At 34.8% G+C, this 20,197-nt stretch overlaps 3 protein-coding genes across 4 annotated transcripts; 1 reads left to right on the top strand and 2 right to left on the bottom strand.

Moving 5' to 3' along the window:
• Window positions 1-494: 494 nt before the first annotated feature.
• On the bottom strand, window positions 495-4,329 carry LOC115447277. Its single transcript, XM_030174281.2, has 3 exons — window positions 3,625-4,329; window positions 3,387-3,521; window positions 495-2,333 (listed from the first exon to the last, which is right to left on the bottom strand). The coding sequence occupies exons 1-3, from the start codon at window positions 3,721-3,723 to the stop codon at window positions 699-701; spliced, it is 1,869 nt and encodes a 622-aa protein (XP_030030141.1). The 5' UTR covers window positions 3,724-4,329; the 3' UTR covers window positions 495-698.
• On the bottom strand, window positions 4,324-7,194 carry LOC115447280. Its single transcript, XM_037444150.1, has 4 exons — window positions 6,847-7,194; window positions 6,285-6,359; window positions 5,779-5,980; window positions 4,324-5,545 (listed from the first exon to the last, which is right to left on the bottom strand). Exons 1-4 carry the CDS (start codon window positions 6,945-6,947, stop codon window positions 5,249-5,251), a joined length of 675 nt encoding a protein of 224 aa, XP_037300047.1. The 5' UTR covers window positions 6,948-7,194; the 3' UTR covers window positions 4,324-5,248.
• Window positions 7,195-7,685: 491 nt separating this feature from the next.
• Window positions 7,686-19,760, top strand: LOC115447278. 2 transcript variants are annotated; one of them, XM_030174282.2, is made up of 10 exons: window positions 7,686-7,893; window positions 9,912-10,029; window positions 10,217-10,390; window positions 13,617-13,741; window positions 16,027-16,221; window positions 16,567-16,829; window positions 17,045-17,284; window positions 17,698-17,852; window positions 18,616-18,690; window positions 19,136-19,760. In XM_030174282.2, exons 1-10 carry the CDS (start codon window positions 7,849-7,851, stop codon window positions 19,216-19,218), a joined length of 1,473 nt encoding a protein of 490 aa, XP_030030142.2. In that variant the 5' UTR covers window positions 7,686-7,848; the 3' UTR covers window positions 19,219-19,760. The 2 variants fall into 2 exon arrangements, with proteins under 2 accessions (XP_030030142.2, XP_030030143.2); XM_030174283.2 differs by having other exon boundaries at window positions 19,104-19,760.
• The last annotated feature ends 437 nt before the right edge of the window (window positions 19,761-20,197 follow it).

The following is a 20,197-nucleotide window of genomic DNA, read 5'->3' as shown; positions in this document are numbered from 1 at the left end:
ATGAATTTGCCACACTTCTATTTCAAACATGAGGAAGTAAATTTCTATCACTACAATTATAATTACCAAACGAATTTAATTATTTTATCATAGATATTTGATAAGTAAAACATAAAGTTTTAAAACAACAATTTATAAGATATTATCATGGTAGTCGATTATTATAAAATCATTTATTGATTATCGATTTGATATCACTGTCGCTTCCTGAGTTTAGAGGTAGCGTATTTGGAATCTCAGTAAAGGCAAGTCTTTTGTGAGTTTTCCAATAAGATTAGCCCGAAAAAAATCAGCCAGCCAGGATTGCTTTCTCAAACAGTAAGTCAAAAAAAATCTGCAGCATGTTTAAATAAGGGTATTGCACACCTGCGCCAACCAACGCTCATTGCAGCGGGATAATAATAGGTCGAATCTGTTTTGATCATTACTAAATACCTACATAAAAAGTTTAGTTAAATTTATGGAGAAAGGCTATGAAATAAAGCAAACCGAGGGAGAATTCTTTCAGTTTAATATTAAAAACTATAAAACCAACAATATGACAATAGGTATGTATAGCATAGATTGACTTAAATACTGAGCATCATCTACGCATCAGTACTCTTCAATGTATCAAAGAAGAATAAAACCAGTTAAGTTACATATTTAACTTATGGTAGAACATGAAAACTAACTTTAATGAAATCGGAACAATGTATTTATAGTCGCGTTATTTCCGAACTAACGTTTGGTTCCTTCTTCTTATATGTATGGGTTGGGTACATGATGTGTTGAGTGTAGTAGCCAGAAGAATGTGATTCTGCTGGGCTTTTGGTCACATTAATTCGACGATAGTATTCAATAGACTCAGCACATTCGCAAGCCAACCTACTTTCGGAACCACTACTTTCCAATTGGTATTTAGGAACCACTATCAAACTTTCGGTGGATTTAGTCGGCGCACAATGACTGTGATTCCTTGCATAGACAGAATAGTGATGTGAGGTCACGGGTACCCGGTGAGAATGCTTCTCTTGCACATGATGTTGGTACTCGTGATGACTTTGTGTACTACGCCCGCTGTGACTACGACCGTGGCTTTTGGACCGGTTCGATTGCTTCGTAGCTGTATCCAAGTATCCATATCCAAATCCGTAACCTCCGAACGCTTTAGTGGTTAAATTATCCCAAGACTTCGGTTTGACATGTTGATGGGAACTTTGATATTGTATTTTTGGCGAGGCTTGTATTTCCGACCGATCGTTATCCCAAAATAATGTATCACTGCTTAATGAGGTACTGTAACTAGAAGCTGAATTGTCACATGGGACTGTGGCATTACTGGTTGCATATGACTGCAGGCTGCACTGGCTGGTTTGAGTAGATTCAGTCGTTAAATATCTGTAACGATTCGAGCAATGACCAGAAGAGCAGACCTTCTTTGTCCGAGTGTGAGGTACTGTATCTGGCTTTTGTGTTGCTTTGTCAACCTGGAAACATTTTTCCTTCCTTTTGTGTTCTTTAGAACATTCCTTTTTCTTTCTAACTTTTTTCCTCGTGTTTGGTACACAATGTGGGTCACAACAAGGGCTAGCTAGATCGTAAGCTTCGAGACTATTAGCGTCCTGATTATTGTATGCCGGCATACATGGAGCACAGCTGTGGTTATGAGTGCTTCTCTGAACTTTAGTGTGTTTGCCGCTATGTGATTTATATGTATCATTAGAACGGTGGCATTCGCCTGGAGTTTTGATGACGCAATGGTGACAATCGCGTCGGTTTCTCGGGGAACCTACAGTAATTACAAAACTGCCTGTGTGTATGTTTGGTTGAATAAGACAGGCTCCGTATCTAGGATCTAAGTACTGATACATAAATACATTAGGCTGAGGTGGTTTTGCAGCAGTAACATTTTCGCTTGAAAGTGTAGGCCTACAATAAGTGTTGTTTATAGTTTCGTTGACGTTGTTTTCTTCTGAGTCAGATATGATATCTGCAGGAGAAGATTTCTTTTTTTGCGAAGGTAAACTGTGCGTTTTCCAGTTGGAATCGAAGAGTTGCCTTTCACGAATAGTTAATTGCTCAAGTTCTCGCATTTTAGATTGTAGCGCTCGTTGAAGGTTTATATATTTAAGGTGCAATTCAACTTTACGCACGCAGTCTTCAAAAATAACAACCATTCTCATTCTGGCGTCACAACCGTTAATAGCGTCGACGATGTTGGCATGATCAGCTCGTTCGACGTCGGCGCCGTTGATGGACAAGATGACATCTCCTTCTCGCATGCCAGCTATCGCAGCTGGGCCGTCCACCTCTACGTGGTCTACATACGTGATAACCTCTATCTCTTGTTCCTGGAAAAGATTGTATAATATAAGGAACCGAATTTTGGCCGCCTCTCTAATAATAAAGAGGTAAAAGGGGTATATTCGTTAACAAGATAATAATTAGAATATTTTGGAGGACATATGTAGTCGATTTAATTTAAAGATTATTTCTTATATTTTTCTTTAAATAAGTTCCTTTTCTAAATAAAGTTTTTGATTATAATGTAATTTTAAATTTTATTTGGGTAAGTAATTGAAAATGTTTTTATAAAAGCAATATTAATTATTTTATTGATCAAAGTTTTTATTGAACAATCTAATCAACTTTTATGAATTATTATCCCTAAACGTATAATTACATATTTGTTTTCAACATTTTTTTTTTTGGAAATATGGAGTCAAAGCAAAGCAAATAAAATTTTCCATGACTGACACTTTCAAAGGCAAAATGGGACACACCCTTATTGTTAAGGCGCACCGGTTAATTGCAGGTACACCCACGATAACGAAGTCAGGCATGAGCGTATTTTTTTTATTATAACTTTTTCTGATACTGTATTCACACTAGATATTTATAGTATTTTTTAAGTTTTATTACAATTTTTAATCATTTAATAGTATCCGCTGTACAAAATATCTATGACGGCCGATTTAAATAAAAACTAGCAATTCAAAATGTTCGGTGTCGTTGTAACAGCTTTATCGACTAATAACTCGCATCATTATTGTATAGTAATATCAGTCAAAACATACACAGCTTGTAGAGGCGTGAGTTTAATGTCTATTTTTTTCAATTTCTATTTTTATAATGGTATATTATTTGTATACGGAAAAGAAAAAATATAATTTATCCTAAACATGAATTAAGTTTTGTAGTCGCACAACAAAGCGCGTAGGTGACATAAAACGTTTCAAGAACTCAATAATAAATCTTAAAATTATCTATAACAGATTATAATATTATCTTTACTGCTATCACATTCTTTAATAAATCGCTTTGCTGTTTGCGCATATTTCTTGTAAATGATAATCCCTACCACCAAAACCGTAATATATTATAGTAATTGGCATGAGACGTACCTTTTTGTAATGTATTCCGTAACTTTGAAGCGTAAAACCATAACTGCCATTTTTCTTTTCTACAATGATAGTGCGCCGTCTCCAGTCCTCTTCATTTTTACCGCTAGGCCTCTCCGATTTAATTGACTCTCTTATCTTAAAAGGACGTATAAGTTATTAATCCCTCAAAGATGATAAAACTATATACAACAGGCACAAGACATTATATAGGCACAAAATGCTTTATCTCTGTACTTACCGAATTATCCAGTGAATCTTCTTTAGAATCGTTACTCAAATGTTTTTTGCCATTGCTCATGTTGCTCGGACATCTCTCATTCAATTTAGGAGAACTCATTTCAATCACACATACGCCTCCAGAATTCCCGTCTTCCTTCGTACTATCACGTACGATGGACAGGTGAAGTTAATATCATAAGCCGTGCCTCATTTTTAATATAAACCTCCTTTTATCACATTATGTGTTGAAGCCTCGAGCGTAAGTCTTTGAAAGCAGCTAAGGTAGGAGAAATCATTAAGGTGTGGTAACGCATGCGCGAAACCAGCACATGCGTTGATTACTCAGCTCTCTCGGTCGAAAATTCTTATAAATTGTTTACAAAGAGACTGTCTGACTAGTAGGAATATGAAATTATAGACAAGTTAGTTCCAGATTTAAGCACTCCTGCTCTTTTTTTGTAGTAAAATCATATAATCTTATATAATTCTATTAGAATTTCGAATTCGTAATTTGATTACAATTTTAATTATATTTTATCATATAAATGCAACACTTTTAAAAACATTCCTAGATATTTTAATCGTTAGAAGTAAAATTCAACAGTATATTCTCAATTTTGGTGCCCTAGCTTTTTTTACATCTGTACGAGACAATGGAATAACGACACCCTACCCTCACTCGCCGCTGCCTCCCCGTCTCCTCCCTTTTAGGTCTAATTTTGTATGACATTAGAAATTTGAATAGCATTGAATTGGATAATGAATATTTTTCACAATATAAATTGAGAATACGTCGATTAAAAGTCTTATTAATAGAAAATATAAATGCGAAAGATTGTGATTATTTTGTGATGTTTTCAGGTTTGTGGAAAGGAAACGCAGAAACAACTGAATGGTTAGACGCATGTTCTGGTTGAACATATTTGCTCTCATGGGAGATTTTTTTAAAATAAATAGCGTTGGTACTGTTCGGTGTTGTTGGGACTTTAGCAGCGGGAAGGCATACTACGCGAGTGAAATCGCGAACAACACCTAGTCAATAATATTATCATCTTTTTTTCTACCATATAACACCCAGAAGATAATATAATTACACATTACGTACGGGTTTATTGATGACGAAAAAAATTTCCACTAAAATAAAATATTATATTTTTAAAGTGTCAGATCAATATTTATTGTTTTGTAATGTAACAAGCAACTCCTTTATTCCGCAATGGTAAAAATAATAACTATTGTTGCATGAAGATGATTTTATTATTCATATTACGTCAGTTATTAATTAAGTATCAGTAGATTGGGGAAGACCTTTCGTAACAAATTATTAGAGGGCACACTTTTTCTTACGTTTTAATACTGCGCCAATGTGACATATTTTTAAACTTGATAATTTATTTTTATGGCTTCATACTTCTTAACTATGAATAGACAATACTATGAAACTTAAACTGAATTGTGTTTACTAGTTACTAATATTTGTGTGGTCTATCTTATTTTAGAGCTAAACGCCAAAAACATTCTGCGCTAATGCTATACAAATTACCTAATTATAATAGATACCTAATTACTAATTATTAATCGCTAGTGTTTAACGTTAAAATCGACCTGCTTTATATTTTCAACAAAATAGGTGATTATCCATTTTACAACATTTCGGGATTGTGAACAAGTGTATTAATTTTGGCGTAATGTACGATAGAAGTGTTAGGAATTGGCACGGGTATTGTTGTGAAGTTGTTATTAAGAGCCAGTAATGGTGGTATAGCTATAGAGTGAAGTCCAGCCTCTTTGGGTATCAATGCAGTTCCTTTTACAATCTTAATGGTCTCATTTACGTTAATAGCGTTATCTCTTTTATATAATCGGCTGGGGTTATGGTTCACGTCTTCTGCTTGCATTTTATTGATCCCATGTTGATTCAGTGGCTTTCCTGAAATATCCTACCATTTATTGTTTAACAATTCAAAAATGATCATTATTTATTTGGTACTTAATAACGAAAATACGCAGGCTAGGGAAAACAATATCATATCTTGAGTTTTATGCACCAATTTTTAACTAGAAATATGACTATCTTGCAATTAGATTTATTTTTATTTTAAAACTAGGCTTATACTCTTACGTTTATGTTGTTTAGTTCCAATAAAAAAATATCCATAGGTACTTATTAAGCATTACACTTGCCTGTATGTTGTAGAATATTCCAGTGATTTGAAATATTTGGTAGCAAAGGCGTATTTAGTTCCGCAGACGAGCTTGGTACTATGCCCACTAAACTTTGCGCAGTCACGTTTGTTAGTACCGGCTGGGGTATTTTACTGAAGTCAATTTTTGAGCCATTGGAATGGAAAAATGTGACTGCTTCTTCTTTTCCGCTGAAAAATATTACTTATTTAAAATTAATCACGGTATTACATACATACAATCTAACAACTATGTATGTATGATACTTAATAATTTTTTGTATTTTTATACAATTAAGGAGACGAAAAGTCGCTTGATGGTAGATAGTACAACTAACCAATGCTGTCAAAAGTAACAACACCACACATTATTCGATACTATTAGGCGCTCGGTAGTTTTGTGCTGTGCTCGTCATCATTTATAATATATTTGGTCTCATAACACCCAGTAATTACATTGGTTACGTTCTCTTATTTCTTATATATTCTTACTTACATATTACTGTCGGTTTCATTGTTTGTCTTGTTCGTGATAATTCCCACTTGATAAACCATCGCATGTATAACGTACCTAAGATTAAAAGAAATGGTTAATTAAAAGTTCTAATACCTATACAGTTATTAATTAACTAATATTGGATATATTATGCTATCCTACTTTTTCATAGCCACTAATATTAAAAATAGTCATTATTTATCGTTTGCTTTAACGGTGGTGTAAAACACCGCGTTGAAACCTTCATACTTAGATTTATTTATAACAATTTCGAAATTATCTGAAGTTTTCCAAGTCGCACAAGCCAGCTTTGTGTACTAAATCCTTAACCCTCCAGTAGTAGAAGAGGGCCCTGCTCGATAGAGGGTAATATATAACAAGATTCACATTATAAATTGATCGTCACCAAATATACAAAGTACCTTACAAACCACTCCAAAGTAGTAAGTAAATTATTGTTACTTTGGCTACTTAATATCGGTTATTAAAAAAAATAAAGTAACAAAATATATTTTACTATTGTATTATATTGATATACGCATTACATTTAATCATTACTTACATGTCCTTTTTTATGTCAGATGAATTAGAAAGTGATTTGGTAACATTCGGCTCGTATTCATACGAAGCAGTCACAATCGATGACTCTATAATTATTGACATCAGTATCTAAAAGCAGATATTATTGGTTAATAAACTTTTTTATACAGATTCATGATCATTCAAACAAATCACCCAATTATAAGCATCACGGCCATGTGTCGTGATATAGTTCCACAAACATTTATGAATCAAACAGTATTTTTTTTGCCCGAGATGTAGGCTTTGTAGGGTTGCGGTTGGCAAGCGTTTAACATCAACAGGACATAAAATAGCTTTTTAACAGTGAAATCGTTATGTGCATGTGAGTCTGGCATCTCCTATTGGATTAAATAGTGTTGGTGGCATGAATTCACGCACAACACTAATCTGGCAGAATTCTATTGTCAAATCCATGTGTAATGGTAATCTGTGACGCGCAGCATCTTGTGATAATATTATTATATTAAATTATTGACTTACGAGGAGCATCGTTACCGTGGTTGTCTCAGTGTGAGACGCACAATGTATCATTTCTTTATATACATGTCCTTACATTGCAATAATATGCAGTTTCATACGGTTCTGTTAACACGATTAACAACTGATGTGTAATTTGTTAAGTTAATAATAACATGTAAACAAAACATAAGTATTAAATTACATTGTTCTATAGTCATAAGTAAAACAATCCCAATACTTATTTTTTTGTAAGTTTGTAGATATTATTATTATGTTTATAAGTAAGTTGTACACGTATACATTTTATCATGTCTACATCACAATGTATCTCAGCTAACGTCTCCGATTATCTTGTTATCTCAAATAGCACAATACCGGTATGTGTGGCTGACGCGTGGCGCGTCAGTGGCAAGCTGGGCCGCGGCTGCAGTGTTCATAGCGACGAGTCGAGGGAGTGCGCCTCAACGCACCTGCCGCCACACCGAAGCACAGCTGCCACGGATTGTCGCGCCGGGACCTCATAATGACCGTCAATAAGATAATGGTTACTGCCGGCATCTGCACACTGGTAAGTGATTAACAAACAACATCACTACAAAAGATCAATTGTCGTATTATGTATTAATCAACGAATATATTATGGTATTATGTTCAATATTGTGTGCCCCCGAGACAAATATAAATAGTTTCAAGTAGAAAGTACTTAGACGCTTGCGAATTTTTGTATTAACTAGAAAATATAAATAGAAAATATTGTAATATTATATTAAAGGTTTTCATTTTTTGTTAAATGTCATAAATAAATTGCAATACTGCGAATATTATTGCATTGGTTATAACATACCATTATAATACTATTATTTGCTCCTATATTAATATACAATACAGATAGGAACATCTTAAAATAGAAATAGAGAGCAAGCCAGTGCGGCGCTACGGCATTAGGCAGTCTTATTCCAGCACTAGGTCTTAATTATAATTCATTTCTGTATTATATTTAATTCTGAAACTATTCTTTGAAATTTTGACTGCCGTAACCAACCCCAAAACTCTCTTTTGCTGTTTCCTCAAGGTGGAATAGTAACGTTTGGCAAAGAGAAAGAATCTGAGACTGGCATCCATATATATAATAATAAACATAATATTCTATTAAAATATATAATGTTATGTGAAATTAAAACCGATGTTTACGATATTATAGGCACAGCCTAGTCTGGACGACACCGTTAAAGAGAATTATAGATAAATACATTTGGATAAATAAAGATTATTTTTTATTTAAATCTTTATAATTTAATAAGTCAAATTTATCTTTGCTTAACTTGACATAAATTATTGTATTTTTAAGGATAAAAAAAGAAAATATTTTTTTCATACTTATAATTTTTCCTAAATAATTATAATTTTATATTAAAAAAGAATTCTTATTTTGGATTTATTTTCACTCACAATTAGTGATTTTGTATGAAAAAATTGCGTTCAAATGTTTCCATTGTATTAAGTTATATTCAGTTAACAATAGACTATGCTTGAAAATGTATGTATGTAAGTATATGTTTGTTTTACAATATAGGTGCTTAATATACACAATAATAATAACTTATATGATAAAATTATTGTTATTTGAGATTTAAGTTTATTGAAAACAAATAAACAAATTAATTGTTATAAATCGCGGCCCGTTTCTAATGTTTTGTCGCCAAAATTAAGTAGCATAAATGATGTCTATAATTTTTCATGATTTTAAATGAAACGACATCTAACTATAAAAGTAGATATGTGAGTAAAATTTAACTGGTGCACAAATGAGTTAAACTAGATAGCAGATATGGGACACATAGTATAAAGTGAAGTGATAGTAAAGAATAATCTTTTATCAATAGTATTTTCCTGTCACTGATAAGGGCGGAGGTGCCAATGAAGTGAATGTGACCGGTGACGCTGTGAGAAAGACACTTTTGTTGCCTACGCGATACTTATATATGAATGCATAGCGAATTTATTAATATACACTTATATATATATATATATATTATACAGGAATTAACTATAATAATACTTCCGCAAGTTAGCGATCGAGTACCTACAATTAGTAGAGGTCTTTTATGTTCATTTACGTACTTTTTATAACGACCGTTTTATTTACCAAGTTTTGCTAGTGAGGTCCTGGATTCAATTCCCGGATTGAGCAAAAAAAAAGAACTTATATTTTTGTTCCCGAACTGCAATATAGTGTCTGCTTATGATATAAAAATTTCAGGTTTTACATGCGGTGTCGACCGCGTTAAAGCAAATACTTAGATAAAACACTTTACTTTAGTTACTTTTAACTTAGCACTCAGGATTAACGTGGTTTATTGTTAGTGAAAAGTTTTTTAAAATCAGTACAGTAGTCGCAAAAATTGGCGCTCATAAACAAATATTTATAATTATGGACACGATTAAATATTGATAGTAATTTTGGTCGCAAAAGTAGTAAATAACTTGTAAATTTAGTTATTATTTGTTTTTTAATTAAATAACATAAAATGTGCAACCGAATCATTAAATTACGCCAATAACAATTTGTTTATAATTATTTTGTAGCTACAAGCCGTGGGCCAAATGATATTTTCGGCGCTAGCAGTGGCCCAACACTTCTGCGTAGTCGATTTCCTTAGAGAAATACCGCTTTTGCTGTACGTAAGGATTTTATATTTTCACAGTAAGTATTTTCCGCTTTAGATATGTATAATGAATATGCACTTTAAAAATAAGTTTCGCGAGTGTTTCAGTAAGGAAATCCATACTTGAAACTGATTTACGAAAAGTGGTTTGGAAGGTCTATGTAAATCAATTAATAATCATGACCAAGTAATTGGCGATTTGAAGATATTATATTTTTATTTTAGATCCGGACAATTGCGGAGTGCGCATTAACATAGGTCAGTCCATCGACGGAATCGCGAATCAAGCTTTTGTTCTCCTGACTGAAGAGCCGCTAACTGCATTTCGGACGTTCATTATAAACAGCATTAGTCTCGGTTTAAGTGTTCTATGGATCATCACAAGCGCAATTGTTATGAGTGAGTTACATGTGTTTATTAATTATTTTCCAATGCCTGTGACGCCTTCGTCTTCCACGAGTGAAACTTTAGCAATTAATGTGGACATTTTTTTAAAACATTGAGCAATAAAAATCTCCCAATCTTCGAAAACTCCAAACTATATTTTGTCAGCAACAATGTTCATAAATCGTTTTCATGACATAACAAAGCGTGACATAAAATAACGTCATCCTTGGAGTTTAATTTCACGCTAGAATTCTGACTCCCACATAGCGCAAACTTTACATATTATATCTATATCTATACTTCTATACTATTATATTACGCTAGAGAGTTGGTTGTATGTTTGTTTGAACGCGCTAATCTAAGGAATTTTTGGCTCGAATTGAAAAATAATTGAAATATTATCATCGATGAGGCTATATAACATCACACTTTGACCATAGTAAAAAGTTCTAAAAAATATAGTATATAACATAGTCCCCCACCGCATCTGTCCACCGAGCTGAAAGCGAAGAACTCAAAAACTAGTTTGAGACCCTGGGAAAGATATGGTCTAATTTCTATTCTGGGAATATTCCAAGCGATTCTTTTATTCCGGAAAACTCTTTCACTCAGACCAAGCCGCGAGCAAAAGGTGGTAGTATAATAAGTAATTCGTTTCAAGCTATAACTAAAAAATCTATATTATAGCGTGTTAAATATTCCCAGGTACATCCCTAACATTATATTTCAATAATAAATTCTTACCTTTAGCAAAATGCCGGAACTAGCGGAAAGTCGCCCTAAACTCTACAAGGTTCATAAATACAATTATATGAATTGCTAATTTAATGTAATTTTGTGCTTACTTTGCCAAAGGCATCAAATTATTGTAAATCCAAATGTTATGCGAAAATTATTTTAAACCCTAATAAGCGTAAAAAATGTGTTACTCAAAATATGTGATTTTTACGACACTACCTTATGTACCGTGGTTTCCAGGCGAATAAAAATATTTTACCTCCAGCAATATGTCTATTAAAATATATTTAAACAGCTACAACTATATAAAAGCTTTGATGCAGTGGAAAATTGTCGTTCACGTGGCTTATTGGAGAAGTCGAGAGCGGGCACAACGTGCGATGATTGCAAGCAAATTATTTTCAATTTCCGAATGGGCAATGATGCAAACAATTCAAAAAATATACATAGGGGTTTGTTTACTTTGTTTAGTTCTTTTTGTATTTTATTTCTTCTGGTTCTGGAGGAAATATTTAAATCAACGTATTGTATTTATTTGAAGCAGTTCTTGAGATAACGTAGCGGTTGAAACTTCTAAATCATACCAAAAGTTGTGGAAATACCACAGTCGCAATCTGGTTCCATAAAAAAACATACCTAATGAAGAAGACTTCTCGTAAATCAAAACGTTTAGGCAAGCAATTCTTAGTACTTTAATAAAATTTAATGAAGGATAATGAAATCTGGACGAAAAAGTATCAAATCCCAACAGGACGACAGCTGTGTTGTGGTCATATTGAATAAGAAGACGAACCGTAGACGTCAGATAATGCGACTCACGCATGCGAATTACCACTTTCGTTACATTTTTTCCGAACTGGAAGCATCAAAGACAACAGTATATTTTATTTCTTACCAATGGACATATCTACGTCGTGTTGAGATATGGGAAAATTCTATATAAGTAAGTGTTCGTTTGGTTTCTGAAAACAAAAAACTAATAGGCACACTCAGAGATTCAAAAATTATATTCTGAAAGCTCATGTTAAGTTTACATATGTACAGAAATCATCGTCAGTTAAGTACTTGATAAAATACAGCGGGTGTCTTTTACTGTTTGCACATTTTTTAATGATATATTGTTATGACCTGAAATTGATTAAAATTAAAATATCTATCACTAACTACAAAGATTTTACCAATCAACCGGCCGGTACGACTGTCAATACAGTGCTTCGGCCTGATATTTTTAACTGTCTTACGTTTGCTAGCCTAACAACGATCGGCTCATACAAACACACCGGCCTTCTTGGTGAGCGCTTTAGGCGCTCGCAACCCTTGAAAATGAGGCGATCATGCTGAGGGTAACCCAACATCGGATAACGAAACAGCTCAGGACGGACACTGGGAGAAGATGAGACATCAACGATTAGGGATGAGCAAATTAAACAATCTGTCCATTACCGGATTCGTCGGCATGCGGGCCGGAACTATTAGAAGGGATGGGGGGACAGTGAACGCAGCGAGGTCCTCGGCGACGAGGACGTAACTGCGGTCTTGTGGAGTGATTATTTCCTTTGACTATTTTGAAAGAATTTAACAACGCATACTAGATATAAGACACTGTATAAGCGAGCAATAATCAATACATAAGTTGTAAAGCTGGATATTAAATAATTAAATTGAAAAGCTTGATGAGATTCATTCAAAATCAATAGCTAGTGATCATAATATTAATTACACACTTAATAAAACCACAAAATGATAATAAAATTGTTTGTTACCTGAGGAATGATGACCCAAGCAGTCTCTCTCTTTATGTAAACATCATACATAGGTACCACACAACTCTACCGGATGTCCAAGCTCACGACTGTATAATTTAGCGACTTAGCACTAGGGTTACAAGCGGATGGTACTCATCAGAGTAGCGTTGTTGCAACATTGTTGCTACGTAACCACTCACCTTACCCCGCACCGCATGATTTTAGACCCTTCCGTGACTGCATCAATCTTGAGACTGCTGCCCTACCTGATGTCTAAAGAGGAGGAGAGTAGAGCAGAAGTTTACAGTCGATGAGGGCAAAATTAATGCACGTATGAATAGCCATAAAATTAGCCTCGTGACTGTTATTGTTATTGAATATAGAACAATTGGATTCATATTTAGAATTAATTAATTTAAAATAAATAAAATTCACTTCCTAGTTAAGTTAGTTTACTAAGTAAGTTAGCGAGCATCGAGGAGGGAGTGTAAAGTTTTAGTAGTGTTGTCGCTGCGCATCTTTAAATTTTGTTACATTGTAACATATATATTTAACTTTAAGCGAGTTGACTATACTTATATATACGAGTGTATCGTTTTTATTAGTGATAAATTATTGAGAACGGACTGTCTCATTTATCATTATATACCTAGCAAGCATTGTTACACTATCCGAAGCATTATACGAACACTGCTTACCATGTGTAGCGATCGCATCTGAAGTTGTAAAAAAAGTTTTCTTGTAATTTGTTGTAGTGGGTGGGGCCAAGAACAACCCGTCGCGATACTTACGCTGGCCCTGGATCACTGTCACAGTCGCCGTATGCGCTTTGGATCTAATAGCCACTGTAACCTACTGCAACGATTCATTCTATACTAGAGTAAGTATAGAACTGAATATTTATAAAGATTTTTCTTTTTCTTCTGCCTAGCTTTACCGCGGTGTTGTATCAGGGTCCGCTTTCAAACATTTACGCCCCCATTTCTGCAGGTTGTCCAGATGTTTTGCAGTAGGTAAGTTCATAGTGTTGTTTTATACACACATACACATTTCACAGTTTTGTTTTATAGATATTTGGGTTCACTTGGTCAACATAAATTGGTCTGCGATCATAAATTATTTCCAATATTATAAAACTGACATAGATTCCGATTTTCGGCTATAGTGGGCGTTTTCGATACTTTTCTGGCTATCTCTTCAAGTATATTTGTGGCTTCAACTTATGAAGTTTTATCTACAATTTAAGATGTTTGTAGTATACTTCCTTTAAGACGCAGATTACAGAAAATGGATTTTTGCAGTGTTGTTATGGATACGGCATGGTTATCGTATTGTGACTTTTTTTGATGCGCTTTATTTGGAACTGGTAAATAATGTTTACGAACTAAAAATATCATCGAAACTATAATAAATTTAAACATATATGTACCTAATCCACTACTTATATTATATATGGCGTAATTAAACAGTGTTTTTTTATAATGGAAGGTATTCTTTGTTTTGCATATCTTTATGTTTCCTTTTCCTGAATAGGTGCTATCTTTAATTTACCGCACACGTTGAGGTCGGAGATCATGAACACAGTGTGACAATGAAAAAATTTTCATCACAATAGAGAGTGGGTCATGGCAACCACATTGTCAGTTACATTTCATGGTTACATCTCTTAGGCTTCATAAATTATGAAATTTGTGTGACTTAATTAATGGATGACCTTATATTATGGGCTACGAAAGATTCTGAACACCATTTATAATTACATACTTATTCTCAGTTTCGGATATTATTCGGACACATCGGCTTTCGACTTTGTTATCCAGGGCGACAAACACAATGCCATGCTACTGTGTTTTGTAACTGCTTTAGGGCAGTAATAACGCTAATTATCAGTCGAGCGGCTTATTCGTGTCGACATAATTAAAAATAAAACTTAATATTGACGAGTTCAGCGTGATCCCGACTGCCTGTGGATTGTTGTCGGCATTATGCCTGATTGACTGACTTTTTGTAGCCCATCCCAAGATCTCGATGTATTCATGTGCAGTCTCGGGTCACACTACGTATTAATTTAATAATTGCGAAAGTCGTAGGATCCCCACTGCGCCCGTGACTCCCGATGACCCTATTACACTATTATGACCTTTTTTTTTTTTTTTTTTTTTTTGGTTTCGCGGAGAAAGTGCCTTATTACTACCGCCCAGCCTTCGTGGGGGGCGACTGAGCGGTTATGCTGGGGTAACCGTGCCTTACGGCCCGGCGTTGAGCCGCCCGGATTTGATGATGACCTTCGGGCGACCGCCGGGCCGAGTCCCTAACCCTATATACAACTTAACCTATGCACGGCCTACCAGCTAAAACTCCGCGGTGACCCTCTTCGGCGCATTAGGGACGGCTGCGGGCTTCCTCTGACGTTGAAGTGTCTAGTCTGCGACCGCAGCCGCCCCTGCGCGGTGCCGACACTATTATGACCTGCCTTGTACGCGGCGCTTGTATAGGTGCTAAGTGGCTACGAATAATTCCTTCCTGCAAATCTTCCGAAGGAATAGTTTTAGTTCCCGCAGTCTCAGATAATTCGATGGGTTCGATATTAAGTTAGGGTACTATTTTCCATAATATAGAATTATTTAAAACAAATTATTAATTTCGATAATTTCTAGGGCCACCTATTAAATAATTAATACCTACAAACTTTTTATTTGGATAATTCCTAAGGACACCTCAGATTTGCTGAAAAATTTCACCTTGGATACACAAAATAATAATGAAATTCCGTTCTGGAAAGGCTATCTGATCAACTACTGATCGAGCTGTGAAGTGGATATAAATTCTTAGTTTATGTTTTATCGGACTATCCAAGAAATCACTTCATAGGTATAAAAAAGTAGCCCCTAAAGTATCATTTGGAAAGGCTCCACTCGATCAACTATAAACTCAATGAACTATAATTTTAATATATTTTTTTCTTCGACAGCCAACTAATGTTAAACACATGGGTATTTGTGTTTACTATATATGTTTGTGAGCTTTTTATAAAATGCGATACTAGTTATATGGATATTTTGATCACTAATTAGCATACTCGAGTGCAGCTGGCAGTTTATAATTGATCGTATATTAATAAGTGTGGCATCAGCTTAACAATGTTGATAGAGACTCTGTTTGCAGACGTTATCCGACATAATGGAGTATATAGGCGGTACGGCTAGTGGCATCGCTGGGGTCAATCTGAACACTTCGTGGGCCTCGTGGTTAATGGTGATCCTTTACTCTAGATTCATCGTATTGTTTCTGCTCAATTTATTCTTCATAGTGTTGATGATTGTAGACAACGGTGCCAAAAAGGAAAGCGATAATGTTGCTGTAAGTATATAATAATTATTGGTGTAAATTAAAAAAATATATGTGGAAATACGTATTGTTTATTACGAACGTCAACAACATTTTAACAACAGAGTTTTACCCATTAACCCGCAACCTGTAAATGATTTCGATACCTACAAGGAAAGTGTTGATTGACGCGAATCAACATTTATGCAACTCTGTCCTGGTAAATTGGTTATAAAACTGTACGTAAAAAGTTATTCGCACCTAGTTAAAATATATTCATACCGAATAATATAGAGGTTATTATAATAACAAAACGTATTTTCACATTATTGTAATCATGTTTTAAAAAATAGAAATGACGCTTACAATTGGTTTCAGCGACTTGAAACGTCAACAGCGGTAAAGCCAGAACCATCGGTGGAGGTACCCGCTCCTGTCCGAACTCTCATCACCGTTCCAACACAAACGAGCACCGACTCCACTAGTGACAAAGATATAGAGGGAAGCGTACCGAGCGAGACGAGTGTAACAAGAATACCGCGCCCAGGCATCAGTCAGTCGTTTCGACGCATGAAGACACTGCTATTCAAAAGATTAGTTCGCAGCCACTCACATCCGGATTCGCTGGAAGCTTCTGAAAGGCGAGACATGCATTTCTAATTTGCTACAAACGGCGACCGAGTATTCACTATGTCGAATGAAAAGACAGTTTTTTCAGAGTAATCGTCAGGGATTTTATTTTTATTTAGTTTGAAATCTCGGTCTTGGTTTGACGATTTGATAGTATCTTATATAAGTAATGATATTTATATTGTTTGATTTTAAATTTATTCATTTACAAATTATACTTTTTAAGGTTTCCTCGCGTACCGCAGGCGGAACAGGCTGAACAGGCGGATATCGATAAGAAACGCGGAGTTAACTTTCCTGAGAACTTGTTGTCACTGCCACAACGTCTAGAGAACATGATAGCCGAACAACAAAGACGACTAGACAAGGCTATCATAGACACCGCCGGTAGACAGAGTCCGCCGCGCGCATCGCAGTCCATGCCGCAGCTCGCGACTAGCTCCAGCCACCCGGATCTATCGAAAGGGTAATAACGCTTGTTTTCCTAAAGAAATACGAATATTAAACTAGCATTTGCCTGCGGCTCCACCCACATGAATAAGTTATTCTGGGATAAGGATTTTCACGGGATAAAAGCTAATAGCACTTAGAGTAATTTAGCTTCCTATTTGTGAAAAAAAATCTGTTTAGTAGTTCCTGAGATTATCGCATTCAAACAGACAAACTCTTCAACTTTATATACAATATGTATATAAAGTTGAAGTATAAAATAGTATACATTTATTTTGAAATCATGTTATGGTTTTTGTTTTACATCGGATGTATCTGTTTAATCTCGTTAACGTTTACAGAAAACAAGTAGTTTACGGGAATTATATATCCTGGCGATAAATCAGGTGATTCTGAATCAAATAATGATATTGTGTTATTGTGTTGCAGACGTCGTGGCACCACCGTAGAGCTGCAGGGACAGCTGCCGTGGGCGTACATCCCTGCGTCTGCGCACCGTATGCGCGACCAGTTGCCGCCAGACGAGGACCTGCCGCCCGTGCCGCTGCCAGACTACTCCGCCATACCATCCTTCAGGAAGGCTTGTGAGAGTTTACCGTTATTTGTAGAGTTACAGCCAGTTCCTTCACTGACAGTAACAGACGATGTTATTGTTACTTTTGCCTAAATTACGACATTTATGTTGTGAAAACTTTTATACTTTCTTTAATGTATAACGTGACAAAGTGAGTGCACTGCACCTTATGGTAAGCGCCCCAGACAAAATATAGAATGGCAATATATGGCTATCTCATGCCATTCGACACAATCTTGCCAACCTACTGAGATGATTTTTATAAATAAATATTTAAATACTATAGCGTTCTATGAATAACTAGCTGTTAGCATGAAAACACGGACAATTTAATTACGAAAATTATAAAATTAAAATTGCAGGTCTCAAAGTGAGATGCTCTTGTCTCTTGTTCAAATGTCATCATTGACACACTAGTGTTCATGAACCTCAATCTATCAAGGATGTCCGTTGGGATGTTGATGCACTCTTTCACGTTGTTGGTAATTTAACGTAGTAGTATTAAAAGTATTATGTTGTTACCAGTCACGACTGGACTTTTTAATTATCCAACAATTGCAGACGTTACTTCATTTATAAAAAAAAATCTTGTTCACGTACATTCAGACCCAAACAAATGTATGCTTTATAATTGATATTATAATAATTGTTTTTTCTCCGTGTACCTATTCATTATTTTTGAGACTGAGTGTGCCTACAATTATGTTGAATTAATAATTTGGTGTCACATGATAGTCAGGGTTTAAAATAAAACAGTTAATTGTGACTTTCAGCCGTTCACCGAGCAGCGTCCAGTCTTAGTTCGTTGACCCAGAAAAAAGATTACGCATTATCCCCAAATTCGCGTCGTAAGTATAAACTACTTGATAATGAAATCATTCTTGCAAATAAGTTTCTGTAGATCAATTATTTCAATATTTGAAGTTGAATGTTTGATTCCCTTTGATCTATGAGTTTAATGAAAAAATGATGGAGTCATAGTCATCATAGTCGTAACAAACGACAAAGCTCCTTCAACAGGGTTAAAAATACAATATTATGTAAGCTACTGTTAAAAGGGATAAAATATTATATAGTGTGAGTAAATTACAAAAAAAAATTGAAACAGTAAGTTTATCGAATAACAATAGAAACTTTTCAATAACAATATTGAAACTCATCAATAGATGAAACAGTTTCCACAGTATTTCCCATCATCCATTGCTACGTACAAATAATTATTTAGAAAACAGCCGTACTATGTATGTGTACTTGTTTGCAGCGACACTAACTCAGTCTGATGTATTGTACTAGAGTCCATGGGGCCCGTGAAGCCAGCCAAGTTCAAGGCGGGATCCAACCTGCAACTGTTGCCCATATTTATTGAATCTAATTGACACGCTCCTTGCAATAAATATAGGTAACTTCGTATATTAAGCCTAAATGACATTAGGAACAATAATGTTACAGTTGAACGTGTAATCGAATTGTACTGCAAATATCATTGTTGTTACTATTAATTTGTAAATATTTTTAATTATTTTATAGATAAATTAAGTTCTCATTTATGTTCTCGAGCTTGTATACACCTATTTGTAATGATATTCTATGTGTAAATGCGTAGAAATGATAGAGTATTGGGACATATGACAACGTAATTTAATGCTAACAATAATATTACTTATACCTAATATCCTGTAAATCAAACGATTTAAGTAGATAATAGTGAGGCACTCATACCTAGAGGATTGGCTACACGTTACGCTGGTAATTACCGTAATTCGTATCCATGCACTCGCATATCTCATACATTGTGAGTTATCGCGAAGTCTATCGTAGCTACTAGCAGTGTAAGCGTTCTATTACTTACGTATGTCCCTGTTGAGAGTCAGTGAAATAATATACGTTAATAAATATTTTACGTAATTTGTTACTATTATTTTTACGTGTCTTATTTCCATTTCCTATCCCTAAATCAACTTTATGTATTACATAACTTTTAACGGCGAAAAACAGACATTATGAGGAAATCTAAGCTAAGGTGGACTAAGGCCTAAATCCTCCCAATAGTAGAGGAGCCCCGTGCTCAGCAGTAACGAGTTTGTAATATAGGGCTGATTAGTATAACTATTATAATTAAAGACCATGTCTAGGCCCAAAGGGCTACCTGTAATCTCTGAAAAGTAGTAAACCACAAAAGTAGCTTAACTTTCAAATTGCCTTTTTCTTCACTAAAATAAACTTCAAAAGATTTATTTTATTTAAGATAAAGAAACACGAATATTTTGGTTGAATTTAATACGTATAGTTGTTTTAAAGTTTTGATTTTGGTCAGTTTTGAGGCTGTCCCACCTTGTACTGACTGTACAAGGTGGG

This window comes from Manduca sexta, chromosome 27 (assembly GCF_014839805.1).
Source record: "Manduca sexta isolate Smith_Timp_Sample1 chromosome 27, JHU_Msex_v1.0, whole genome shotgun sequence".
In the NCBI taxonomy this organism is placed as follows: domain Eukaryota; kingdom Metazoa; phylum Arthropoda; class Insecta; order Lepidoptera; family Sphingidae; genus Manduca; species Manduca sexta.
The sequence above is the reverse complement of the archived record's forward strand: the minus strand, read 5'-3'. Positions and strand labels throughout refer to the sequence as shown.

Bases quoted from the DNA above. Each gene is read 5' to 3' on its own strand.
- LOC115447277 (XM_030174281.2), bottom strand. From the start codon at position 3,723: ATGAGTTCTCCTAAATTGAATGAGAGATGTCCGAGCAACATGAGCAAT. The intron at 3,522-3,624 runs GTAAGTACAGAG...CGTCCTTTTAAG, and splicing joins AAGATTCACTGGATAATTCG to ATAAGAGAGTCAATTAAATC. The intron at 2,334-3,386 runs GTACGTCTCATG...AATCTTTTCCAG, and splicing joins ACGGAATACATTACAAAAAG to GAACAAGAGATAGAGGTTAT.
- LOC115447280 (XM_037444150.1), bottom strand. From the start codon at position 6,947: ATGTCAATAATTATAGAGTCATCGATTGTGACTGCTTCGTATGAATAC. The intron at 6,360-6,846 runs GTAAGTAATGAT...TTTTAATCTTAG, and splicing joins TCTGACATAAAAAAGGACAT to GTACGTTATACATGCGATGG. The intron at 5,546-5,778 runs GCTTAATAAGTA...AATAAATGGTAG, and splicing joins AACATACAGGCAAGTGTAAT to GATATTTCAGGAAAGCCACT.
- LOC115447278 (XM_030174282.2), top strand. From the start codon at position 7,849: ATGACCGTCAATAAGATAATGGTTACTGCCGGCATCTGCACACTG. The intron at 13,742-16,026 runs GTAAGTATAGAA...CTCTGTTTGCAG, and splicing joins ACGATTCATTCTATACTAGA to ACGTTATCCGACATAATGGA. The intron at 16,830-17,044 runs GCGAGACATGCA...ATACTTTTTAAG, and splicing joins TCGCTGGAAGCTTCTGAAAG to GTTTCCTCGCGTACCGCAGG.